This window comes from Rattus norvegicus, chromosome 4 (genome assembly GCF_036323735.1).
Source record: "Rattus norvegicus strain BN/NHsdMcwi chromosome 4, GRCr8, whole genome shotgun sequence".
NCBI lineage: Eukaryota > Metazoa > Chordata > Mammalia > Rodentia > Muridae > Rattus > Rattus norvegicus.
This window is the reverse complement of record NC_086022.1, coordinates 31,544,424-31,572,130: the sequence shown is the minus strand read 5'-3', so window position 1 is coordinate 31,572,130 and position 27,707 is coordinate 31,544,424. Positions and strand designations below refer to the sequence as shown.

The 27,707-nt window shown below is 41.1% G+C and overlaps 1 protein-coding gene across 9 annotated transcripts; it reads left to right on the top strand.

Annotated features, from left to right (window-relative positions):
• The first annotated feature begins 1,074 nt into the window (after window positions 1–1,074).
• Fam133b (family with sequence similarity 133, member B) lies at window positions 1,075–27,673 on the top strand. Of its 9 annotated transcripts, none has more exons than XM_063286233.1 (11): window positions 1,075–1,476; window positions 12,376–12,473; window positions 15,621–15,699; window positions 16,524–16,598; window positions 16,709–16,741; window positions 17,189–17,251; window positions 17,681–17,773; window positions 19,170–19,220; window positions 22,410–22,496; window positions 23,874–23,925; window positions 26,419–27,673. In XM_063286233.1, the coding sequence occupies exons 1-11, from the start codon at window positions 1,453–1,455 to the stop codon at window positions 26,427–26,429; spliced, it is 666 nt and encodes a 221-aa protein (XP_063142303.1). In that variant the 5' UTR covers window positions 1,075–1,452; the 3' UTR covers window positions 26,430–27,673. The 9 variants fall into 9 exon arrangements, with proteins under 9 accessions (XP_063142303.1, XP_038963691.1, XP_063142304.1 ...); NM_001024799.2 differs by having other exon boundaries at window positions 1,351–1,476; window positions 23,874–23,921; XM_063286232.1 differs by lacking the exon at window positions 1,075–1,476 and adding an exon at window positions 1,508–1,676 and having other exon boundaries at window positions 23,874–23,921.
• Window positions 27,674–27,707: the final 34 nt, after the last annotated feature.

Genomic DNA, 27,707 nt, shown 5'->3' with positions numbered 1-27,707 from the left:
AGATGTGTACAAGGGCTAGGCCACACCACAACTAGAAACAACTGTTTTTAAATAAATAACACAATCTCAGGTTTCCCAGTATGATCACGCATCCCGAAACTCATACCAGTCTTTTTGTTCCCTTTGAATTTTACTTTACACAATGTCTAACCAAGTTGCCCAGATCAGACTTGGATTTATTTTGTTGTTCAAGATAGCCTTGAACTCATGACTTCTACCCACCAACCCTAAACCTCCCAGGTGCTATGCTATGGTCATATCCAGGAGGTCCAGGAAAAGGCTAAAGGATTTTCTTCAATATAATGAAAGTCCCATATTTCCATTTTCTAAAAATCCAAAAAGGATTCTGATCAATTTTAAATTATCTTCTTATGCTCTCGTGTTGACATGAATCTACAAGGCACTTTTTTCAACCCTGTAAATACTCAGAGTATGGTGTATTAGTGTCTAGAGTCTAGACCACTTCTGCAGTTTAGGGACAGTGCAGATAATCCCATAGCACCAAAGCAGTAAAGTCTAACCTGCGAGTTTAGAAACACACCCCTAAAAGATAGGGATAAGTTACATCTTAACTATATTTAACTTGTCCCAGACTCATTTTTTAAAAGTTTTATGACAAATTTTTTGTCAGCTTTATTTTATGTGTTTGCCTACATGTATGTGTGTGCAGTGTGTGTGCCTGGTACCCACAGAGGTCAGAAGAGGGCATTGGATACCCAGGAACTGGAGTTATGGTTACGAACTATCATGTGGTTACTTAGAACTAAACCAAAGTCCTCTGCAGGAGCAGTAAGTGTTCTTAAATAGTAATTATGTCAAGTAGATGATTTAAAAAAAATAAACCAATAACAGAAATTGCCGGGTGGTAGTGGATCTGTTTAATTCCAGGGAGGCAGAGGTAGGTGGATTTTCATGAGTTCAAGGTCATCCTGGTCTACCAAGCTAGTTCCAGGACAGCCAGGGCTACAGAGAGAAACCCAGTCTCAAAAAAAAAAAAAAAAAAAATTCACAGGTGATGAATAAATGAAGTTTAGAGCACAAATTCCTTAAGCAAGTCTCTAGGACCAGATTGTGTTGGTCTTCACTTTATTTTCAACAGTGTACCAGCGCAGGCACAGTAGGGATAGTAGTAATCTTGCTTCCCCCTAGAATGAGTATTTCAGCGCATAAGAAAGCCAAGGCCAAATGGAGTGAGCTGCCTTGGCGAGGCGGGGTACACATAGTGGGGTCACAAGAATCCTGCTGTAGCTCCTGGGAACCCGCGGGCTGTCGCTAGCGCTGGTCTGTCCTCCACACCGCCAGGGGGCGCCGTGGCGTGCGCGGTCCCCCGGATTGGCAGGGCGCCGCTCTCTGGGCGGGGCATAGAGGCGGTAAGAAGACTTGCGGCGGGCCGCTTCGGCTTCTTCTCCGGCCTGCTTTCCCTGTGGGTTCACGCGCGTTCGGCCGGCCACCATGGGGAAGCGAGACAATCGCGTGGTGAGTATTCGGTAGGGAAAACGGTGGAGTGAGGCGGGGGCCGGACGGCAGGCGAGCGAGCGGAAGCCGTCGCCCGTCGCGGCGGGGCTGGCGGCCGCGTCGCACTTGGGGCCCCGAGACCCCGCGCCGTGCGGTGCGCGTGCGCCTTGCTGGTCCTCAGCGTCGTGCTCTGCGGGCCCTGGGCCTGCCGCTCCGCCGCGGTAAGGGCTGAGAGCACGGAACCGGAGCCGGCGCCGTCTGTGCAGAGAGGCCCAGACCCAGCGCAGCCCAACCGCGGGAATGGGGGTGGGGTGCGGGAATGATGGCTTTGGGGTGCTCTAGACTCCTGTGCCCTCGGAAGTTAGTGACTTCTGAACCCAAGTTTCTACCTGTGGGAATGGGGGGACCTCCTTAGTCACAGTTTGACCACAAAGGCAACTGCCCAACTGAACGTGCGGGTACCTATAAAAATCGGCCTGGGAAATGATAGTGTTCGCCACCCCGTCTTTAAAACAACAAAAACGTCCGTTTTAGTGCCTTGTGATTCCGTCATGGAAGCTTGGTGGTCGCGAATCTTGCTTGCACTGTTCAGGAGTGTACTTTCCTCCTGGCTTCAGGACGAGACCACGCGTTAACTGGATCATAGGATAGTGTTGAAATGCTCTATGTGCTTGGGCATCCTAAGTTCGACCTAGTGCTTGGGTTCTTTTAGTGTCCTCTCAGGTAGAAATCACCTCACCAGGAATGGAGACAGTTTTGCTTTGTTGTTATTAATGATGCTGTCGTGATTTTAAAGATTATAGGATTGCTTACAGACATTATAGTTTCTTACTGAAATCCAGACTGTTTCATTTTACTGGAAAGTTTCATTTATATATTCCTCAAGTCATTTTCAAAACATAAAAATTAGTTTCGTTTACTGGAGCGTTTTGACAGCTCTGTACTGTTCTGTTGTCATCCCACAATATGTTCTGGTAGCATTTTGTTTGTACTTCAAAGATTCTAAGACTGAAAACATTTTTTCAAAAGGTGGGAGTTGTAGATGTAAGGGAGATCTGAGACATAGAGGGCAGGGCAAGGATGCTTAAACTTGACCATAACTTGTATCATTTGGTATTTGGTTCAGTACCTCATGGATCTGGATCCCTCCCCTCTCCCCAGAGTCTCACTTTAATAAGGCTTTTAACCCACACATCCTATATATCCTGGTTCCACACACACACAGCTTCTCCATTATCAACATCCTCCACTGTAGAGATACAGGTGAACTGACTATGTTTCAGGAAAACAGGATCCCATCCTGTGATACTGTGCATAGTGTGTCTTTGGACACATTAATAATGATACCACCCATTATGATGCACTGTCACCACTTTTTTTTTTTTTTTTTTTTTTTTTTTTTGGTTCTTTTTTTCGGAGCTGGGGACCGAACACTGTCACCACTTTGAAAGCTCTGTTTCAGTCTCACCTGTCCCTCAATCCACCACAATCACTGGTCTCTTTACTAGCTCCATAGTTTTTCCAGAACTAGATTTTGAGTGTCTGCCTCTGAAAATACTAGCTGTTGTTCTTCTCTAGAAATTGTCTGAGAGGCAATCCAGTTCTTTTTCTTACATTGATTATGCCCTCATGGTTTTAAAGATTGCAGGATTGGCAGTTAAAAAAATCAACCAAACCTTTAGGGGACTGGAGTAATGCTTGGAGGGTAGGAGCACAGGTTCCCTCCCTCCCTTCCTTTCTATTAATGTTTGCTTGCTTGCTTGCTTGTTTTGAGGAAGGGTCTCTGTGTTTGGTTCCAACTGACCTGGAACTTTGTAGACTAGGCTGTCCTGTGCCTGCCTCTGTCTCTGGAGTACTGGGATTAAAAACAAGAGCCACCAGACCTAGTATGTGCTGCTCTTGCAGAGGACTGAACTTGCATTCCCAGCACCCACATCAGCCCTCTGTAATCCCAGCTCTAGGAGAGCCAGTGCCCACTTCTGATATCTGTGACCATTCACATGGACACAGGGACACACAGATACAAATTAAAATCAGAAAGTCCCCTTAGATCTCATGATGAACAGTTGTTTTGGTTTTATTCATATTTATTTATTTTGTGTGTATGTGTGCACACCTACCACAGTGAACCAGCAAGAAACTTCCAGGGACTTTTCTTTTTTTTTTTTTTTTTTTTTTGGGTCTTTTTTTTCGGAGCTGGGGACCGAACCCAGGGCCTTGTGCTTCCTAGGCAAGCGCTCTACCACTGAGCTAAATCCCCAGCCCCGGGACTTTTCTTTTACCGTGTAGATTACCAGGATCAAACTCAGGTCATCAGGCTGGGTATAAAAGTGTTTTGGTGAGTTGAGCCATCTTTCTCTCTCCTGAATGGTAATTTTTATTTTGTTCTGTAGTGGAGTTTGTTTTGTTACAGCCTTTGAAGCTACTGAGAACCAAACTTGAGTCCTTTAGAAGTATGTACTTTGACCCATGTGCCATCTCTCCAGCCCTTCTTAGAGAAGCTTTGGGTTCACAGAAAAGTTGAATAGAAAGGATAGAGAGTTCTGTGCCTGTGTGAAAGCTTGCCTACTTGCATTCACACACATGGGTAGTCTCCTGTTACCAGTATCTGGCAAGACCCAGGGTACTGTTGTTACAGTCCTACATTGTTTGACACATGGTGTTCCAGGATCACAGATTACATTATGAATTTTTTTTTTCCTTAAGAGGCTTTTTTAGCTGGCCATTTTAGTACTTGGTGTCTGTAAAGGACTGAAGCCCACAGTGCCTTTGTACCTGTTGTTTTCTGGATGCTCGCTTCATATTCTTGATAGTATGAGTTACAATAACAAATCATTTTCTTTTACTTGAACTCATGCAGAAGTTTGGAGCCACAGACATGAATAATATGAATGTGTGACTTAGAAAGTCAAAGTATTTGTTTTTGTAATTTCTATTACATTTTAACTTTTGTACGTGTGTGTGGGGAGGGGGATTGTGCAGTGTACCAGGAGACAATTTTCCAGAGTCAGTACTCTCTGTCCACTGTGTGGGTCCCAGAGAACAAACCCAGGCCTTCAGGCTTGGAAGCACATGCCTTTACTCACTGAGGCATCTCTCCCCCAGGGTTGCAGTATTTAAAATGATCAAGGTGAGTGAGTGCAATGGCCTAGTGATTAAGAGCACTGGCTGTTCTTCCATAGGGCACAGATTTGTTTCCCAGCGCCTGATGGCAGCTCACAGCCTCTTAATAATTCTTTTCCAGAACATTTTTAGCCCTTTTCTGATCTCCCTTGGCACAAGGCACCAGAGGCCAAAAGAGGGTGTAAGATTTCCTGGAATAGGAATTACAGCCAGTTAAGAGCTACCCTTTTGGGAAATAGAGGTTTGGGGAACTGAACCAAGATCCTTTGCAAGAAAAGCAAATGCTCTTACCTGCGAAGCCATCTCCCCAGCCCTTAGTGTTCTTTTGTAGTGGATTCACTTAATCTTTAGCATATATACTCCTGAAGAGGACCAGGATTTGGTTCCTAGTACTGACATCAGATGGTCCACAACCATCTCTAACTGTAGCTTCAAGAGGTCTAACGCTGTCTTCTGTCCTCTACAAGCTTCTGCACTTGAGTGCATGTACTCTCAAACACACACAATCAAAAATAAATATTTACAAAAATAAAGTAGTTGAGGGGAGTATCTCCTCATTTTGGTGTACATGTATGTTCATATTTTGTTATTTACTCAAATGCTGTTGTTTTTTTTTTTTTTTGCAACGGTGTTTTTTGTTTGTTTGTTTTTTTCCTTCTCTCCAGAACCTTGGAAGTCTTTCCAAATCACAAAAACTATAGATCTACTTTTCAGTGACTACATAATACTTCATTTAGGGGCACACGAGTATATTTCATGAATCCTAATTTGATGATGGTTCAGGTGTTTTCATTTTTTGCTATTGTGGTAATTTAGTTGGGATGGTCTTTTTCTATAGTTGCACTCTTTGGAAATAATTTTAGGGTTTGTTTTTTGTTTTTTGTTTTTCCAGATCTGGGGACCGAACCCAGGGCCTTCCGCTTGCTAGGCAAGCGCTCTACCACTGAGCTAAATCCCCAACCCCTATAAGTTTACAGTTTTAAACTTAAAATGTTTACCATTAGGTACTACTAAAATGACTGCAGTTAAGAGTATTTCGTGCTCTTGCAGAGAACCTGGGTTTAGTTCCCAGTACTCAAAACTCACAAATACTTGTAACTCCGTTTCCAAGGATCTGATGTCCTTTTCTGGCCTTCAGTGACACCTTTGCACATGGTGCATACACAAGCAGATTCATACACCTAAATTTAAAAAATGTCGGGGTTCGGGATTTAGTTCAGTGGTAAGGCCCTGGGTTCGGTCTTCAGCTCCGAAAAAAAAAAGTCATGATATATATTTGCCATACTGTTTTTTTACAAATGTTGGGTTTAGTTTTTGTGGTGTGAATCAGCAGCATCATTAGTGAGCTGACAATTCTGTTATTTGAGAGTATAGTTTATATAAAAACAAAATAACCAAAGTTCTGGGATTGGGAGATGACTTAGGAAAGTGCTTGCCATGCAAGCCTGAGGACTTAGTCCCCAGAACCCATGTAAAAAAGCCAAGTACAGTGGTGTGCATCTTTAATCTTAGAATGGTGTGGGTTAGAGACAGGAGGATCTCAGCCTTGCTAGCCAGCTAGTCTAGTTAAATTCTTGAGTTCCAGGCTCAGTGAGAGACCCAATCTCAAAAAGGTGGAGAGCATTTGAGGAATGCACCACGTGTCAGCCTGTGGTTACACAAGTGCACACAGTGTCTCTGTATTTTGCATTGGGTTTGATACTCATATATTTTCTTGATTCTTTAAATATCCCTAACATTAGGAAATTCTAATATTCCTTCCTACTTGTAAGAAACTTCCCTTAGAGATTTGTGGTCATCCAAGTAATTAGGCAGTATTGTTTTAGTGGTGATTTTGTATTGTTTACTCTGCCAGAAAATCTGCAAGTCTGTCACATTTGTTAGATAGGTAGAAATGTTGGTCATTTTTACAAGTTTTGTTATAAAGTCCAACAAATGTTAAATAGTAAGAGAGGCCTTAAAATTAACCTACGAGTAGTTTCCTTTAGGCTAAGTTTTTTTTTTTATATAAAGTTATTTATTTACTTTGCATCCTGATCACAGGTTCTCCTTTCCCTCCATCTTCCTCCTCCCCTTCTCCTCAGAAAAGAGGCCTCCCATGGATATGAACCAGCCTTGACATACAAAGTTGCAGTAAGACTATTGAGGCTAGACAAAAGAACCCAGATAGCAGAAAGGGATCCAAAGGCAGGCAACAGACTGGAAAACAGCCTCTGCTCCTTTTTTTTTCTTCTTTTAGATTTATTTATTTATTATATATAAGTACACACTGTAGCTGTCTTCAGATACACCAGAAGAGGGCATCGGATCTCTTTACAGATGGTTGTGAGCCACTGGGAATTGAACTCATAACCTCTGGAAGAGCAGTCGGGTGCTCTTAACCGCTGAGCCATCTCTCCAGCCCCCTCTGCTCCTTCTTTAGAAGACCCAGCTGCACAACCACTACATATGTGCAGAGGGCCTAGGTCCTTCCCGTACATGCTCTCTGGTTGGCAGCTCAGCCTCTATGAGCCTGTGAGTCCACGTTAGTTGATTTTGTAGGCTTTCCTGTGGTGTCCTTGACCCTCTGACTCCTTCAATCCTTCCTCCCCTTCTTCCATAGAATTTCCCAAGCTCCGCTTAATGTTTGGCTGTGGGTCTCTGTATCTGTTTTCATTATTTCCTGGGTGAAACCTCTCTGATGACAGTTATGTTAGGCTCCTGTCTGCTAGTATAGCAGAATAACATTAATAGTGTCAGGGGTGCCCTCCTACTCATGGCATGGGTCTCAACTGGACCAGTCATTGGTTGGCCCTTCCCTCAAATTCTGCTCCACCTTTTTTTTCTCCATCTTTATTAAATTGGGTATTTCTTATTTACATTTCAATTGTTATTCCCTTTCCCAGTTTCCAGGCCAACATCCTCTTAATCCCTCCCCCTCCCCTTCTTTAGAAGTGTTCCCCTCCCCATCCTCCCCCCATTGCCACCCTCCCCCCAAGAATCCCGTTCACTGGGGTTCAGCCTTGGCAGGACCAAGGGCTTCCCCTTCCACTGGTGCTCTTACTAGGATATTCAATGCTACCTATGAGGTCAGAGTCCAGGGTCAGTCCATGTATAGTCTTTGGGTAGTGGCTTAGTCCCTGGAAGCTCTGGTTGCTTGGCATTGTTGTACATATGGGGTCTCGAGCCCCTTCAAGCTCTTCCAGTTCTTTCTCTGATTCCTTCAACGGGGGACCTATTCTCAGTTCAGTGGTTTGCTGCTGGCATTCGCCTCTGTATTTGCTGTATTCTGGCTGTGTCTCTCAGGAGCGATCTACATCCGGCTCCTGTCGGTCTGCACTTCTTTGCTTCATCCATCTAATCTAGTTTGGTGGCTGTACATGTATGGGCCACATGTGGGGCAGGCTCTGAATGGATGTTCCTTCAGCCTCTGTTCTAAACTTTGCCTCCCTATCCCCTGCCAAGGGTATTCTTGTTCCCCTTTTAGAGAAGGAGTGAAGCGTTCACATTTTGGTCATCCGTCTTGAGTTTCATGTGTTCTGTGCATTTAGGGTAATTCGTCTGTTCCATCTTTTAACCCCTGCACATCTTATAGGCAGAACAGCAGAGCAGATTGTAGGTCAAAGGTTTTATGACTGGATTGGTGTCCCTGTCCCTCCGTTAGAAGTCTTGCCTCTCTTACAGGAGATGGCTGGTTCAGTCTCCATATTCACTATAACAAGGACTCTTAGCTAGAGTCACCCTCAAAGATTCCTGGGAGTTTCCATAGTCCTAGGTTTCTAGCTTGTCCCAGGGGTATGCTCCCATCCAGCTCTCCTAGTACTGTCTCCCTCCATACGCCCTTATCATCCCTCCTGCTCCATCCATGGCCCATCCCCCACCCAGTCTCCAGTCCTCCCCCTCCATTTACCCCCATATCTAGTCTATTTCCCTTCTCACTGAGATTCAATCTCCCCCACCCCTCGAGCCCTCCTTCTAATGTAGCCTCTCGAGGCTCATGAGTGAATTGTAGAATGAATGGGTTTTCTTTACAACTAATGTCCACTTACCTGTGAGTACATTCCATGTTTGTCTTTCTGGGTCTGGCTTACCTCATTCAGGATGGGCTTCTCTAGTTCCGTCTATTTGCCTGCAAATTTCATGATGCTGTTTTTAATAACTGAGTAATATTCATGTGTAAATGTACCACATTTTCTTTACTCATTCTTTGGTTGAGGGATGTCTGGGTTGTTTCCAGTTCCTGGCTATTACGAATAAAGCTGCTGTGAACATACTGGAGCATGTGTCCTTGTGGTATAGTGAAGCATCTTTTGGGTATATGCTGAGGAGTGGTGTAGTTGGGTCTTGAGGTCAATCTATTTCCAGTTTTCTGAGAAACTACCAAATTGATTTCCAAAGAATTATAGAAGTTTGCTTTCAAATTGGGACTAGAGGGGTGTCACCCTTGCTCCACATCCTCATCAGCCTGAGCTGTGGCTTGAGTTCTCGAGCCATTCTGACATGTGTGAGATGAAACCTGAGTTGTTGTGATTTGCATTTCCCTGGTGACAAGGATGTTGACCTTTTTTTAAAAGTGTTTCTTGAGCTTTAGAGATTCGTTTGCAGAATTGTCTGTTTAGCTCTGTACCCCATCTTTTAATTAGGTTATTTGGTTTGTTGATGTCTTGTTTCTTGACTCCTTTATGTATATTTTGCGTGTCAGCCCTCTGTCAGATACAGGGTTGGTGAACCACTCTGTAGTTGCTGTTTTGTTCTTTTCATGGTGTCCTTTGCCTTAGAGACGCTTTTCCGTTTCAAAGGTCCCATTTTATTAGTTGTGATCTTAGTGATTGAGCCATTGGTGTTCTGTTCATGAACTGTCTCCTGTAGCAGTGTGTTCATGGTGTATGATGTTTTTGATGTGTTCTTGGATTGTTTGTGAATATTTTGTTAGTATTTTTACGTCAGTGTTCATAAGGAGTTTGGTCTTAATTCTCTTTCTTGGTTGAGTCTTTGTGTGGTATTAGGGTGACTGTGGCCTCATAATTGAGTTTGTCAGTTTTCCTTCTATTTTGTAAAATAATTTCAAGAGTATTGGAATTAGCTCTTCTTTGAAGGTGTAGTAGAATTCTGCACTAAAACCATCTGGCCCTGGGCCTTTTTTTTGTTGGAAGACTTTTAATGACTGCTTCTATTTCTTTAGAGGTTTAGATCTATTTAGATTGTCTTGGTTTAGCTTTGGTAAGTTAAGTGTTATGTACCAAGAAAATGATTTATTTTGTTTATATTTTTCAGTTTTGTGGAGTTCAGGTTTTTGAGCTAAGAACTCCTGAATCTTTGGATGTCCGTGGTGTCTGGTGTCGTGCCCTCCTTTTCATTTCAGATTTTGTTCATTTCAAACTGTCTCTGCCTTTTAAGTTAGTTTGGCTAAGGGTTTGGTTTGTCTGTCTTGTTGGTTTTCTCAACCAAGTCTTTTGTTTCATTAATTCTTTGTATTGCTTTCTTTGTTTCTAATTTATTGACTTTATTCTGAGTTCCATTATTTTCTGTTATCTACTACTTTTCGGTGTGTTTGCTTCTTTTTGTTCTAGAGCTTTCAGGTTTGTTTAGCCTAAGTTTTTATCATTTAGATAGAGGGGAGAAAGAAGAGTTTATCAACTTGAATTAAACTTGGGAAAAGTGAATATGAGGTTGAAACTGAGTCAAGTATGGTGGTGCATGGTTGTAATCATCAGGTGAGGCAGGGTCACTCAGAGTCAGGACAGCCTACAGCTGCTTAGGGAGAGCCTGCCTCAAAACAAGCAGATCTACATCTACAGCAGATTTTAGGAAATCAACATCTCTGCCAGAAACCATCACTAAACACAAATCTATTGCTTTATTTTGTGTCAGTGTTTTTGGATGAGGGCTCTGAACTGTGTGTTTATCTTACTATAGTAACTGTAAAATACAGAGAGAGCATCTTTTTTTTTTTAATTATTGATTTCTTATGCATGGTATAGGATGTAGCTCAGCTGGTAGAGTGCATGTCTAGCAGGTACAAAGCCTTAGTGTGATTCCCAGCACCATGTAAAATTAGATCTGGTACATGTCCATGATCTCGTTACTCAGAAAGTAGAGATGGGGTATCAGGATCAGATCCTGGGTCATCTCCCCATCTCTGAGCACATTTTGTTCTTATGTAAACATATACTCTTGGGTATTTCATCCAGCTGCCTCTGTTGAGCATTTCAGTTGGTGTGAGGTGGAGGCTGATATCTTGTTTTACATATTATGACATTTACTTTTTTTTTTTTTTTTTTTTTTTTTTTTTTTTTTGAGACAGGTTTCACTGTCTTTGGCCTGGACTTGGTATTGTAGACCAGACTGGCCTTGGACTCACAGATATCCTCCTGCCTCTTCCACAGTTTAAACTCCTGGGATTAAAGAGTACTAACAGTAGCCATTTTAGAGCATAGTTGAATGCCATTAGCTACATTCACAGTTCTACAACCACCTGTCCATTTCCAAAATTGTCATAATCCCTAGTAAGCTGTGTCTAATGAAACAATATCTCTCTAGTTTCTCTAGCTAATAAGCTCAGTTCTGTCTTCTGTCTTTATGGATTTGCTTCTTACAGATGTTCCCAGAGGTGGAGCTGTGAAGCTGTCCTGTTGAATTTGTCTTACCTCAGTTAGACCCATCTGGATACAGTATTAGAATTTGGGTCTTTAGAAATCGGGTGGGGTATTGTTTTGAGCCGTCGTGGACACTGATGTGCCATTAAAGTCTGCTTTGCATTGTTTGGGTATGTGTGGTACCTAGACATGGTGATTGGAGGTTCATGTGGTGATTCTATGCGTAACTTTTTGAAAAACAACCAAGTTATTTTCTACAACAGCTATTCCATTTTATTCTCTCACTAACAGTGTACAAAGAGCCCCGATGTCTTCCAACAGCCCTTGTGATTTTCTAGTTTTTGGTAGAGCCTTCCTAGTAATACTGAACATTCTTACCTGTGTTTTTGGCCATTGTCAGTGTAACTTTGGAGGAATGTCTATTTTAAGTCCTTACAGGTGGTTTTTTCATTCTGCAAATTGTTGTCTTTTATTTGTCTGGTAATGTCCTTCCCCTGCACATTTTTAATTTGGGGGGAGTCTAGAGAAAATGGCTTAGGTGTTAAGAGCACTGGCTGTTCTTGTAGAGGGTCTGGGTTTGATTCTGGCAGTGACTCAAGATGATCTGTAACTCCATTTCCAGAGGATCCGATACCCTTTTATGATCTCCACAGGCACTGTATGTACTCAGTGCACAGACAGACATACAGGCAAAATATCCATACACATTTTAAGTTTTTAAGAATTATTTTGGGTTTTGGTTTTGTTTTGAGATAAGTATCATGTAGCTACTCCTTACCTTCCTTCCTACAGCTCCAGAGTACTAGAATTGTAGGTATGTGTCACTTTGGCCACATTTTATGAAGTCTTCATTTTTGTTATTGATTGTCATTTAATTTTGAAGTTAATTTGGGAATAAAGTTGCCATCAGTATGACATAGTACTTCCTGGAATAGGAGAATTAACAGTAAGTTAGCTCATTTTACTTTCTTTAGTAGTAAACATGGTGTGATCACCCTCATGGGTTACTGAGTTTTAGAAAAAGTTACCCTCAAGGCTTCAGTAGGTGAAAGGATCATTATTCATCAGCTGTCTGGTAAAGTTCAGCAACATGTGTTATATGGAATAACTACTTACCCACTAACATTTATGGATATCGATTCATTTATAATACTACTACTAGATATAAGTGACTTTTCATAGTGGCTATTTTAATGGAATTAATTCTTGTTCTTTCCTCAAGGCCTACATGAATCCAATAGCAATGGCTCGGTCAAGGGGTCCAATCCAGTCTTCAGGACCAACAATCCAGGATTATCTGAATCGACCAAGGCCTACCTGGTATTTCTCAGTTTACCTGTTTATAAGTTTAACCTTGCTGCCTTTATTGAGCACTTGACAGATAACAAGTGATTTTTACTGATTTTTGAGAGTTTCAACCATAAGTATTGTGTTTATATAATTTCCATTCTTCTCTCTCCCGCCTCCAGTTCTCTGTTTTCCCTTCCTACACCTTCTCTAATTTGGGACTTCTTTGATATTGTTAAACATATATGCACCCTATTGAATTGCATTCATTTTGTGTTGCTCATATGCACATGTGTTCAAGGCTGTCCACGTTGGGGGATGACCTTTCAAGAAGTTCATTTCATCCCTAAGGAAAACTGACTCATACTCATTTTCTACCCCCACCCCTGGGATATCTATAGCATCTTCATTCAGTTGGCTTGTCATCTACTGTTTTCATTATGCAGATCTCTAAATTGTGGTGATTTCATGGGTGCAGCTTCCCTGTCATGTCTAGAAAACACTACTGTCTCTCAATGGACATCCTGGTCCTTCGACTCTTAAAATCTTTCTGCTACTCTGTGGGATGCCATACAGGTGTAGGCAGGTACAAGATAGAACGAGGATGGGTGGGATAGAAGTTTTAGAGAGAGGAGGAGACTGGAGCGAGGGGGGAGGAGCAGCAGAGAGAACGTGGAGGTGGATGTGAAGGTTCCTCTCTGCACATTTACACGTTGTGAGTGTTCTTAAGGAATGGATGTGTACAGGGCTCTGTATGTCTAGATGAGCAAATTATATCTGATCAATTGGATCAGAGGTTGTTGTGTTTTGTGTTCTTTCATGTGGCGATTTAAGTTTAAGAGAGTATGTAGTGACTGGAGACACTGGGCAGCCATGGGATTGGGATGTGTGTGTCTGGCATGGTGGCAACCTGCCTTTGGAACTAGATGGGTAGAGAGATTGTTGCCAGACTCAGAGAGATGGGATGGAACAAAGTGGGTGAGACGCTTTGCTGAGATGAAGATTTCTACCAGATATCTTAGGGCAGGCACTACAGTGCCGGATCTAGTGCGGGATGAAAAACAGCATTTTGTATAATGTTACAGCAACACAACTCTTCTGTAATTGTCCCTGAGCCTTAAGTGTAGAGGTTACATGGTAGATGCACCAGCTTGGGGTGGGCACCCATGGGCACTTACTCTCTGTGTTCTGACTAGTTGAGGGTCTTTGTAGTGTTGTTGCAGAGAAAACTTCTCTACTGAGGGAAGAGCGACCCTTATCTGGATATAAGGGTACATATTTAGAATGCAGTTAGAAATTTTATTGGATAAATGGCGGTCCTCAGCTCTCCTCCAGAGTCTGTGACCTCATCAGCCACAAGTTTTTGGCTATGTTTGCAGTATTATGAATTCCCCCTACATGGGTCTTAAGTCCAGTTAGACATCTGGTGGCTACCTCCAAGCTAAAGGTGCACTTTGTACCAGTGGCAATATGCCCTCTGCTTAGGATCCATGGGCTTTACCACTGCCTTTGCTCCCTTGGGAGCTTGCGTAGCACCTTCAGATACTGTGAGAGCCAGCCCCCAGAAAGGAGGCTCCCAGGTCAGTCCCAGCTCAGTACCTCCAAGTCCTGTGTTTTCAGTATATAATCTGTATATGATATATGCAGGTTTCCAGTATATAATCTGTGGCTCCTTCAGGTAGCATTATCACGCCCTTTTTTATGTTGTTTGTTTCCTTGTTTTTTGAGTTTCTTTGTATATCTGGATATTGATCCTCTATGAAAAGTACAGCTGACAGATTCTTGGTGAGCTTTTTCATTCAGTTGTTTCCTCTGCTCTGCAGATATGCAACAGCATGTTTGTTGATCGTTGGTCTTAATTCCTGGACAAAGAGTCTGTTCAGAACACCGTTTTTTGTTCCTGTATTGTAAGCCACAGCCTATGCTTTCTTGTAGCAGTTTTAGGTTTCTGGCTTCACATTGAGGTCTTTGATTCATCTAGAGGTAATTTTTCGTCAGGGTAATCTATTAAAGTAACATTTAGCATGTGCTTGGTTTTGAATATGTGATTCACATGAGTAAACAGAATAGACATTTGAGAACTGGCACAACTAAAAAGCACTCAGAGGAAAACTTTCTTGTCCTCTCTTCCCTACCCTCTAAAATGTCTTGCTACCCTTATATGCAGGCACCTGGAGTCGATGCTCATCATGTTATAGGGAGTCCTTGCAGCTCACTGTCCACCTCCTCTCACGTGGTTAAGTCTTGTTCTTAACCACTGCAACATTCCAGAAATGTTCCCACATAAAGTGCTGCTTTGGCTTTAATATGAGAAGAGGAATGGAATTGAAAGGGAAAATGTTCAAACAGGCCTTTTTAAAACAACCCATAGGTTGCGTAATTCATAAAGCATTCACAGGAGTCTTGGCAGATAATCTTGCTAATGGCAACCAAAGGTACTGTTGAAGAGGCCAGGCAAGGTTTCAAGGCTCTTCCTAATAGAATCACACAAGGCACATGTAAGTCCCAGCAGAGTTATGATAGCACATGCTGGACACTGCCAGCCCAGTGGGCAGTTATCTCTGGCATTTTCTTGCCCAAGATTGTATTGTTGGTCAGTCAGCCTCTGCTGTTACATACTCAAACTTCACATTCCTGGAATAAAGAAGACATCAGCCTAAACTGTACTGTATCTTCACACACAGAGAGTTTAGGCAAAATTAGCTGCTCTTAATGAGAGCAGCTTAATGAATGGTAAGATCTCTCCAAAATCCCAGTTCCAGGATGCCCATCTTAGGACAGTGGTCCTAAAAGGTAGGCTGTTTCAAGCCTTCTGCCTACATGTCAAGTTTTTTATATCATGGATCTTACTAGCAGAATGTAGCAGTTGAATAAGATAGAGTTGACTTGGTTCATCTTAAAGCTTAAAGTTTGTGGTCTGAGATGTCTTACTGTCTTAGAACTTCAGTAATGCTATAGAGTGAAGTACCTGTTAGGTTGTTCTGAGAGTCGATCAAAATATTTAAGCAATCTAGATTTAAACGAGGAGTGATTAGTATCACCCAGTGGGCTTTATTATGGTGATTTACATGATTGCAAACTGCCAATATGAAAGGGAGTCTTAGAATATTAAAATAATATTTACAGACTGTTCTGTTTCTATTCATCCACTTACATTGTATATATCACTCTACTCCTAAGGGAGGAAGTGAAGGAGCAGCTGGAAAAGAAAAAGAAGGGCTCCAAGGCTTTGGCTGAGTTTGAAGAGAAAATGAATGAGGTTGGTAAATAGCATTTCGTAAAGAAATAGACTGATCTTTTCCGTATAATAAAAATGAAACCTATGTTAACTGTTTTACTTTAATAAGCCAAGAGTTTGATCATTGTACTTTAGTAATTAAGGGGCTCTATATTTTATGAATGTTACTGTTAAATATTTAGAGGCAGGTTTGTTAGTAAATGAATACTTTCTAATAAAGATAAAAGAAGGACTCAGTAAAGGCACTTGCTTGAAGTGAAAGCCTGGTGATCTGAGTTTGGTCTTCAGAACTACCTAAACATGGAAGGAGAGAGCTACCTCCACACATAGACCGCAGCACAGTACACCCATGCCCACCCACTACAAACATACTTTTTTTTATTAAATGTTTTTTTAAAGCCCAGGTGTTGTTGCACACACCTTTAATCCCAGCATTCAGGGCTGGAGAGATAGCTCAGAGGTTAAGAGCACCAACTGCTCTTCCAGAGGTCCTGAGTTCAATTCCCAGGAACCACATGGTGGCTCACAACCATCTGTCATGAGATCTGATACCCTCTGGTATGTCTAAAGACAGCTACAGTGTACTTATACATAATAATAAATAAAATCTTTTAAAAAAAATCCCAGCATTCAGAAGGTGGAGGAAGATGGATAGCTGAGTTCGAGGATAACCTGGTCTACAAAGCACGTTCCAGGATGGCCAGGGCTACACAGAGAAACCACATCTTACACAGACATGTCCACAAGTGAAAATAAGTACATCTCTTGTTTAAAAACAGGAAGCTGAGATAAGCAAGTGGAAAGGGAATGGTAACTTACAATTGTGTCTTTGAACCTTCTTGCAGAATTGGAAGAAAGAACTAGAAAAACATAGAGAAAAACTATTAAGTGGAAATGAGAGCTCATCCAAAAAGCGACAGGTAACGCCACTTAGTTTACTGTCATTCTTCCATTGGTTCATAATGCTGTATTAATAAATTCATTTGAGAGTCACATCCACTTACTCAGGCTTGTGTTTTCTTTCATTTAGAAAAAGAAAAAAGAAAAGAAGAAATCTGGTAGGGTGAGCAAAAGTTTTCTATTGTCTAAATGTTACAGCTAGGGCCTATGAGACAGTAAGAACGATTGATTTCCCTGTGCGCTAAAACTGACTTAGACTGCAGATGCGTCAGGCAGCCCACAGGTCCTTTGGCTGGGATGGGTGACATGAAAGAAGTGTTAGTGTCCTCTACCCTAGGAGTGTCTCTGCCGCTACTGCTGCTGCTGCCGCCGCCGCTGCCGCCGCCGCTGCTGCTGCTGCAGAGGACAGTGCTGCTCATTGCTGCACATGTTGTTGCTTTGTTGAGCTTTTGTGGGAGGGAAATGGCTTTGATATTTTAGTTTCTAAATCCTGTGAATATGGCATCTGTTTCTTAGACACTAGATTGATTTCACTAAGTGCTTGAGAGACTTAGTAAAAGAAACCAATTCCTGCATCTCACAAGCTTTAATTGTTTTGTGCTTGGTCAAGTATTCATCTTCTTCTTCATCGAGCTCTGATTCTTCCAGCAGTTCTTCAGATTCTGAGGAGGAGGTAAGATTTGCTGTGATGGTTGTGAAGTAATTTACCTCCTTGATTGTCAGAGGGGCAGGTGCTCCTACACATGTTGATTTTTTATTTCAATTAATTGTTCATAACTTAAGTATCCATATATGAATGACATGAGATGTTTAGATATTGATGTATATTTTTTAAGTTTGCTTTATTCACTGAAAATAATTTTTTTTAATTCTAAAATGTTGTTGGCTCATTGCTTAGAATTACATGCCTATAATTCAGATCACTTGACACTTTAAATAGAAAGTGAATAGTGGTATATGTTATAAATATAAATTGAGGAAATTTTATGTTTATAAGCTGGCCCTTTCATTATGCTCTGGTCATTACTACATTTATATTAGTTAAACGGATTAATTAAATTCTGGAACAGAAAGCAAATGCTTGTAAAAATGTTTTGTGTAGGATAAAAAGCAAACAAAAAGAAGGAAGAAAAAGAAGAGCCATTGCCATAAGTCTCCGGAGACCTCCGTGTCGGATTCAGACTCAGACAGCAAGGTGAGACTCAGCCCTGGACTGCTGAGAGCAAAAACAGCCATTTTCCTGTCTGCTTTTCCTGTCTAGCGCTTCAGTTAGAAAGCACATTTGATTTCATTTTTGGATTTTTGAGACAGAGTTTTTCTCTGTATAGACCTAGATCAGGCTGGCCTCAAAGTCACTGAGATCCAACCTGCCTTCCTGTGCAGCCTGAGTGCTGGCACTAAAGGGGTGCACTAGCACCACCACTCCCAGCCACATTTGACTTTTGTACTTTGAGGTTCTGCACCAGTCGACAGGTGTATTTAATATTGTACATGTAGCATCTTTTTATCCTTTATTCTTCATATGCATGTTTGTATGATTCCATGATAGTGTTTCCTTTGTTTGTAAAATAATATTTGCAATTCTAGGTTAAAAAAAAAAAAGCTGATTACCTTTGATAACTAGCCCAGTATGTTTTCCTTTTTACCTAAATTTGTTCTGTACTAACTAGAAGTCAAGTACAGTTGACTCAACTCTCATTGAACAGTCTTTTAAAAAGTGTGAAGTGGTTTAGAAAAGTGTTGACTGTAGTTGCCAGACTGTCGTCAGTGGCATACAGTACCAGCACCTTACTTAGTTACACTTGTTTATTCCCTGGGAGAAATGTGCTAGAGAGCTTGCCTGGTAGTCACAAGAGAGGCTGTGGGTTCAATCTTCAATACCAATGAAAGAGAGAAAGGACACCATGGAACACTGGGGCTTCAGGAAACTAAGGATCCTATTCTGGTTTCTAAAAGAGCTCCACTCACCCTGGGAAGATTTCTTGTGTAGAAAGTACTCAGTGACTGTTGGTAATCTCTTGAGTCTTTAATCATTGCAGTCTGATGATTGTGATAGCTAGCGTAGTGTTCATGAGAAGCCTGCTGTGTGGTAGGATCTGTGTAGGCCCGTGATGGTTAATTCATTTAGTCCTTTCAGCACATGTACGAAGTTGTTTTTAATACAGATTTTAATCACTAGAACTAAGGGAATAACATAAAATTCTTGATAAGGATGGTAGGCTAGTCAGATTGGTGGATAGCAGAAAACCATGTGGATTATAGACCCCCCATGCACATGGCCACCAGAGACAAAGACAGTGGCATAAATCCCTATTTTAAAATAAACACATGGGTATTGTTTTTAGGAGAGCTTAGGTTGTTGTTGTTTTTGGTTCTTTTTTTTCGGAGCTGGGGACCGAACCCAGGGTCTTGCGCTTCCTAGGTAAGCGCTCTACCACTGAGCTAAATCCCCAGCCCCTCAGGAACTTAGGTTTTATTCAGTGAATAAAATGCTAATACTGAAGTAAATTAGTCATGAATCAAATAACTTTTGGGAGGGCTATACTTAACACTGTATTTTCTACATTTAAAAGTTATGCATATTTGTTTAGGATGGTTCAAAAAAGAAAAAGAAGTCAAAGGATATAACTGAAAGAGAAAAGGTAACTATTTTTACATTGCCTTAAGGTAGGCTGTCGTGCAGCACTTAATGACTTTAAGAGATGAACAGCGATGGGTCACTTTTCACAATAAGGGGTTTCTTTTCTTATGGCATGTCATAGTAATGTAATGAACTTATTTATTTATGAGACGGGGCTCACTGAGGTGTCCAGGCTAGCCTCATATTCCTGGGATCTTCCTCAGCAGTTGGGCTGTCTACATGATTCCCACTGTGACTTCTCTATTATTAATGCTGATTGATATATATTAACTGATAGAAGTAGAAATGTGGTTATTTCTGATAGTCAAAGTCATTATAAAATAATGGTTGCTTTCATGTTTGAGAAAAGTCTATGTGCAACTAAAACTTTTTAATACATAGTAAAAATCTGAAACAGCTGTGTTATGATTTTTTTTTAATAAACTGCACAGCAGTGACGAGCACTTTTTTTTTTTTTTTTTTGGAGCTGGGGACTGAACCCAGGGCCTTGCGCTTCCTAGGCAAGCGCTTTACCGCTGAGCTAAATCCCCAACCCCTTGTGTTATGATTTTTAAATATTTGAAAGTATGACATACAGAATCTCGTACATACACACAGACACACATCCTCAGAACAGCCATCCTCAGACTGGCTGGAATTAATAAATGGTTTACATTTGTTTCTGACTGTTTTCTGTTTTAAAATTGCTACTCCTTCCGAAGCAGCTCAAATTGACATGCATGCTTCTTAGTCACATTTAGCACCTAAATATATGTCTTCATAGTAACATTTGGTGTTGTGGTTTTTCAAAATAGTGGCAAGTTCTGGGACTAGCTTTTATTCAGGGTTACTATTGACATCCTTGATGTTTTCAAGTTTATTTCTTTTGCTTACAATAGTCCATTTACTTATTTCTTTAGATTATTCTCATTTTTCTTCTTTTGTTTTGTTTTTTGAGAGGGGGTTTCTCCATGTCACCCTAGCTGTCCTAGAACTCACTTTGTAGACCAGGCTGGCCTGGAACTCAAAGAGATTCGACTGCCTCTGCCTCCCAAGTGCTGGGATTAAAGGTGTGTGCCACCACTGCCCAGCATATTTTCCCTCTCTAAGATTTATAGATATATTTATCTGTATGTCTGCATGAGTTTGTGTGCACCGTGTATAGTCAGGTGTATGCCTGTGGAGGCCAGAAGAGGATACAGCATCTCCTGGAACTGGAGTGGAGTTGCTTGTTATGGGAGTGGAAACTGAGCGTGGTCCTCTGCGTGAGCAGTGAATGCTCTGAACCACTGAGCCATCTCTAGCCACCAGTTATTTATAGATCTCAGTGGTGCAGACTGTTGCAATGCATATTTCTTCCTTAACTTTAAAGATCTTATTTATTTTTATGTGTTTAAGTATATTGCTTATATGTGTGCATATGTACTATGTACATGCCTGGTGCCCAAGATGGCCAGAAGCGGGCATTAGATACTCATTACTGGAATTGCTGGCAGTTGTAAGCCACCATGTAGATGCAGCAAACTGAACCTGGGTCTTCACACTAGCAGCAACTTAATCACTGAGCTCTCTCTGGCTCTATTCAGTGCATGAGTCTTAACTATTTTTGCTCCTATGTGTTATTCTTAATTTTTTCATGCATATCTAAGACTATAATTTCTAGGTTCTCAGAAGGTAGATATATTTAATTTTCAATTTACATTTCTGAATTGTTGGCTGTACTAGTTGTTTGCATAATTTTTAGTTCTTAAAATGTCTACTTAAGTCTCTAAGTACATTATAAAAGAATTTTACTGTGTGTATATATGCACATGCATCTGTGCACATGGTATGGGGGAATGATGCTGTGTACTGTGCTGTATATGTAGATCAGAAAACAGCTTTGTGAAATGGGTTCTCTGCTTCTACCTTTATGTGAGTTCTGGTGGTCGTTATGTTCTGAGCCATTTTGCTGTCCCAGAATTAAGATGTTTTCAAAATGAGATATAGGATTTAGGGGTTGGGGATTTAGCTTAGTGGTAGAGCGCTTGCCTAGCAAGCACAAGGCCCTGGGTTCGGTCCCCAGCTCCGAAAAAAAAAAAAAAAAAAAAAAAAAAAAAAAGAAAAGAGATTGGAGATATAGGAGTTAGAGAGATGGCTTAGTGGTTAAGCGTATTTGCTTTTCTTCCATAGGACCTGAGGTTCACAGCACCCACATTGCGTGACTAACAAGTACCTACAACTCCAGCTACAGGGAATCTGACTCTTTTGACTTCCATGGATACCTTCCATGGGCATGCGCACACACATACACATACATATACATACACATGCGTAAAAATAAATCTTTTAAAAATATAATACTCTAAATATATCAAAGTTATTATACAGACATCCTTTTAAATCATAACAGGTTATTACCCACTGATTTTCTTTTCTGATGAACCTGAGTAGAAACAAAAGGATTAAAATACCTAAATCTCCCACCATCTTGATTTCTTATGACCTAAAAATTGCATCTGTTAATTTAAGGAAAGGCATTATTTTCTAAAGTAGTGGTTCTCAGTCTTCCTAATACTGTTACCCTTTAGTTCAGTTCCTCATGTTGTGGTGACCCCCAGCCATAAAATTATTTTCAATGCTACTTCATAACTGTAGTTTTGCTGTTAAAAATTATAATATAAATATTTGTGTTTTCTGAAGACCCCCCTCCCCAAAAGGGTTGCAACCCACAAGTTGAGAATACTGATCTGAGTGGATATGTAGTTGCTTCAATTTATTAAATAAAAGCATTGCTGTAGTAGAATTAAAAACAAATTCTGGGGTTGGGGATTTGGCTCGGTGGTAGAGCGCTTGCCTAGCAAGCACAAGGCCCTGGGTTCGATCCCCAGCTCCGAAAAAAAAAAATTCTGGTAAAGTCATCATTTGCAAAAAATTCTAAATTTAAAAAATGGGTGATTTGTAATAATTAGAAGAATTATTAAATGTACCTTAAAGCATAAGGTTTGGGGCTTGTGTCATGGTGCAGATTTGACAGTCTGAATTGAATCCTTGAGTCCCACCAAGTCGCAGGAGAGAGTAGACGTCCAGCGTTGGCTCTCTGACTGCTGCACATGCACATGTGCTGACAGGTAGACACACACAGGACATAAACTTTTCAGTGTGGAAACGAACCGTAAAGTTTACTTGGCATAGTATTATTTCATCAGGATACATCTATTTATTTTTGTAGGACACTAAAGGACTCAGCAAAAAGAGAAAGATGTATGAGGATAAACCTTTGTCATCTGAGTCATTGTCAGAGTCAGACTGTGGAGAGGTGAGTGAAAAAGAAAGGAGTAAGTGTTAAAGTTCCTCCAGAAGATATCACATGCTGTCAACTTGATAATTAACCAGGCTTTTGTATGCTTTTCCAATGTCATATGAGATCCAGTCATGGTTAAAGACAAAAGAAGGACTATGTGTGCTCTCTGTCTTTAGTCTTAAACGCACTGTTTGGCCATTGCCAAAGGAGATGCTTTCCTGAGTCTTGCCTCTCTGGTCTCCTGGCTTTTGGCATCTATCTTGCCCAGCTTTCTGTCTGTCTACTCTGTCCCTTAGCTCGCTTCTCTCTCATATTTGTACCTTCCTTGTTTGTTTGTGCCAGTCTCCTTGTTACTTCTTTGGTTTTTGCCTGTGACAGTGGCCCTGAGACCTGTCACACCTGCTACCTCATCTGCCTAGTCATTGTTGGTTTTACACTCTTTGAAATGCGACTCATAGCTAATGTAAACTAGATACACTAACTGTCCCCTAGTAGAAGAAACCAAAGTAAATAGCAGTGTATAATCTGACAAGACTGTGTTTGATGGTGTGAGAGAGAGCTTGAGTTTGATAAGCTCAGAAGATTAAAACCTCCAGTTCAGGCTGGATGGCACCTCACAGGTGGCCTTTGGAAATCTCTGCCATCAGTCATGTTCCAGAATGTACACAAAATCTAGACAAGCTCTCAGAGAGCTGCCACCCAATTGCAAGCAGTGTCTACTCTGTCTGTTCCTTCAATCCTTAGTCTCCCTTAGATCGACATGCCATGTTCATGTGTTTGTGTCATGTATTCAGCATGTAGGTATCTAACAGGCATGCCACACAACTGAATGCTTAGGCAGTTTTTATCTTTTAGGACTGCTATGTTTAACATTTATCCAGTATACAATAAGGAAAGCTTAACAAAATATCATATATTTGTACTTAACATTTAATATGCGTGGACTTTTGCCAACTTTGAATTTAATTTCAGTCTAGTGCACCAGGCTTTAATAGATCAGAAGATAATACAAATGATATAGTTGTTACAAAGATTTGACCCACTGCTCCATATGGAGTACAATGTACGTGTTTGGCAGTATAGAACACTGATAGTATTAAACTAAAGCTAAGATTCAGGTACTGTCTGCCTTATACTTTTCTCAGCTCCCACTGGTTGGTTTTGATGCTAAAAGGCAGTGAGTGCAAAGGAAATTCTTAGAGACATTTAAAATCTTAAGTTATAGTTGTTGCTTTTTTATTTTTGAAACTTTATTGATACATAACAGGAGTCATAAAAATGTGATTTTATAATCAAAATTTTCTACATATGACTTGGACATATAATATATATTAGGTATAAGATTAAAATGCACTAAGTACAAATTCCATGTTTGTCTTCTGTTCACAAAAGGTGCAAGCGAAAAAGAAGAAAAGCGGTGAAGAGCGAGAGAGAACAACAGCAAGTATCTTGTGTTTTTATAGACAACAGCAGGCCCACTTGCTCCAATGAAACATTGACTCAGTGACGGGGAGATATGGTGTCTATCACCCGTCTTACTGGATAGGAGTTGGCTTAGGAAGGGAAGCAAGCATCCCTAGGCCCCTTGCAGTATCTTACTGTAAAAAATAGTTCAGAGCTGGGCAGAGCCATGCACATCTTTATTCCTAAGACTTGGGAGGCAGAGGGAGAGGCAGGTGAATCTCTGTGAGTTCAAGACTAACCTGGTCTACAGAATAAGTTCTAGGACAGGCAAGAGCTACACAGTGAGACCCTATCTTGGGGGGTGGGGGGGAGAAATAGACGTTCAGGGGGCTGATGAATTGGCTCAGAGTGTATAGGAGCTTTCTGACAACCTAAGTTTGATCTCTAAGATACTAGTTGTCCTCTAACCTCCATGTGTACTATAGCACACATAGACACGCAAAATAAATAAAGATAGAATTAGAAAATGATATGATTTATAAATTTAAATACACCCTACATATACTCCAACTTTTATCTGACTTTAAGTTTTATTTTTCCCTGTCCGAGTGTTTGCCTGAGGATGGGTGTGTGTGTGTGTGTGTGTGTGTGTGTGTGTGTGTGTGTGTGTGTGTGTGTGTGTGTGTGTGTCAGTCGTGGGGTGCAGAAAAGCAAAGGATCCTCTGGGACTGGAGGTTTCCTATAGGTGCTAGGAGCTGAGTCTAAATCCTTTGCAGGAATAGCAAGTGCTCTTAACCACTGATCCAAATCTCCAGCCCCTATTTAACTTTCTTAAGCTAAAATAAAATAGGTGATTACCTCAGTCTTCTGAAAGAGATTTTTTACAGGTCAGCCAAACCTTGAATAATAAAAGGCTTCTAAAAATATTAGCTGCAATGAGAAATATACTAGAAGTGGCAACATGGAATGGGTAACTAATTACCAAATTACTTAAAAAAACAACCCTGCCATTATGCAAATTGATAGATAGGAAGGGAAAGAAGAGGGTTTAAAAAAGGGGGGATGTATATGAATGAGAAGCCAAAAAAAAAAAAAAAAGAAAGAAAATAGCTGATAACCTTCAGAGAGTAGTACAGACCATATCTGTGAAGTATTGTAAGGCTCCTCTGTCTACGTGTAGGAAGTGGCCTTTGAAGGCACTTTCCTAAGGAGAAGTAAAAGAAAAAATGAGCACATTTTCATTCGTAGATCCTGGTTAACCATTTCCTAGAACTTTATAGCTCTTAATGTAAGGGCTGCCTCTGGAACACCAGCTTCACCTGGGTATACATGATTCTGAATCACTTTTTATATTTTGTGAGTGGGAAAATAATTTTGGACTGTAGTTTTGATTGATTAATTAGAAAAACATTTGGCTAGGTCTAGCATAGACTTTAGCACTCATGTTCTTTATAGTGCTGTCTGTTACCAGCATCTCCACTAGGCACAGTCTAGTTCTTGAAGATACAGTACAGTATGAGATAGGTAGAAGTGTATATGTGGAGAATGGAGTAGCTAAAGACCCATGGTCCTGTGGATGAAACTCAGTGGGAGTGTGCGTGTGCTGGGTGCTTCCTGGGCCAGCACCACAGTAAGAAAGTGCTCCAAGTGAAGATCTTGGCTTTCTCTGTGTAATTATGTTTAAGTGCATGCTTTTAAATAGAAAGCCCTCGGGGGCTGGCTGTTCCCTGGTGATAGAGTATTCGCCATGCACGGAGCTGTGGCTCCATCTTCAACAGTACCTCCAAGCGGGCAAGCTTCAAGATTCTTCTGTAGCAGTGGCAGGCGGGAGGGAACTCTGCCTTCCTTACCTGGACTCTAGCCTCTTGAAATTTTGCCTTCTGCAACAGATGCATCCAGAGGACTTAGAGCTCAGCAAAATCCAGCACCCTTTAAGCCACTAACACTTGGAATACTTTTCCTAGGCAGCAATTTCCCTGTAAAAAGGAGGCATTTGGTTGGATGTTGTGATGTGTGCCTGTAATCCTAGCACTGGGTTCAAGGTCATCCTTGGTGACATCGTATTCAAGACCAGCCTAGACTGTATGAATCCCTATCTCCAAAAAGAAAAAACCCACTAATATAATGTTCCAACTTAAACCTATTGTGTCCTTAAAAACCTGCCATCTCAACAAAGCAGGTGTGTCCTGCTGCGTGTCTTTCCTTTATCAGAGCTAGAGCTGTAGTTAGTTCCTTTTCCTTGAAATGTGGTAATTGGTAGCATGATCCAGTAGTCTTTTCTGTAGAAGTTTCTGTTGGGAGCTGCTAATATGCCATTGACTCAAGAGTTATTTCCCTGTCTTTGAGACCCAGAGAGAACTCCTTGTCCCCATAGTTGTGGTTGTTGAGGCTTTTCTGGAAAGTGCTAGCCAGTGTGCTTGCTTGTGTGGTTTATAGTAAGGAGCTGAGATGTAGAAATGATGGATGGTGTTCTTAATCGGCATGGTTTTCAGTGGGCACAGTAATAACACCCGCTATGGTACTGTCTTTACAGGACAAAGCTAAAAAGAGAAGGAAGCATAAGAAACACAGCAAGAAGAAGAAAAAGAAGGCTGCCAGTTCAAGCTCAGACTCGCCGTAGCATCCAGAAGACCAGGGTCCTTACAGAGTGCAATGTCAAAGGAGCTCTCAACTGTGAAGATTATGACTTACTTAGTAACGTGCATGAATCCCCTTGTTTTTAGACTTGTCCTGGACTAGTCAGTAGTCACTTGGATTCCGCTGTGTGAAGGGCCATGAATGTTGCCTGCTGCTTGAACACCTTTTCCTCTTCCAGTGCTTGGTGACTCTGGGAGATAGTACTTTGCAGTCATACTAGTGGTTAAGATATTTGGAATAAAGCTAATATTTTTTACTAGAAGTACTTAAGAATAAATCAACAGGAACTGAATCTGGATCCATCTTTTAAGATGTAACCAGAAATAACGAGATGACTCTAGTAAAGATTTTCAAAGTAGGGATTTCATTAATATTTCAAAATCCTTACTCTGTAGATAAGTATATTTTAATTTTTCCCCACGTATGCTTTGATTTACTTGGGGAAGGAGCTTTTAAAGAGGGGGTGGTTTGCTATCTCTTTAGCTACCAGAACAGCGTGCCTTTGATCTCACACATCCTACTTTTGTGGACACAGTAGCCATGCTTCCTGGGAGGACAGAGCTGGGCACGGTCAGTCCTGCCCTGACTGAGGTTAATGACATCCTTAGACTTTGTCGTATGCTGCTTGGAATGAACCAGAGGTACCCGGCCCTTTGCAGCATGAGAAAGCCCCCAAAGCTCTGGAATTACCTCCACATCAATAATAACTGAATGTTTTTAGGGTTACGTTGTGTTGCGTCATTTGAATTCATTTTGACTACACTTTGGCTTTGGAGAGGGATGGTTTAGTAGACACTGGTACTTTCTGAGCTTGACAGCTGACAGTTGTAAAGCGCATGTGTTACACAAGTTTTAACCAGTCAGGAGATTTCTACGTAGCCAGTGATAGACACTTCATGTTTTGTATAAACTTTGTTTAGGCTGCAGTGTTTAGCTTTTAACTAACTCTTGCTGTCTTAAGTTCATAACTATGTTTAATGGCACACTTTCAAGATATTTAGCATGTAAAAAGCAGGACTTTTGGTTTTTGTTTTTAACGGCTTCATATTGAAGCTGAGACTTACCACAAACAAGTTGAGTGGCAGGCCTGGTATGCTGTATCTTGTTACATAAAGCTATTGCCAGAATCTTAGTAAACACTTGTTTTAAAAGTTTGTTGTCTTTGTACATCAATAACAGGTTATG

Bases quoted from the DNA above. Each gene is read 5' to 3' on its own strand.
- Fam133b (NM_001024799.2), top strand. From the start codon at position 1,453: ATGGGGAAGCGAGACAATCGCGTG. The intron at 15,700-16,523 runs GTTGGTAAATAG...ACCTTCTTGCAG, and splicing joins TTGAAGAGAAAATGAATGAG to AATTGGAAGAAAGAACTAGA. The intron at 16,742-17,188 runs GTGAGCAAAAGT...TGCTTGGTCAAG, and splicing joins AAAAGAAGAAATCTGGTAGG to TATTCATCTTCTTCTTCATC.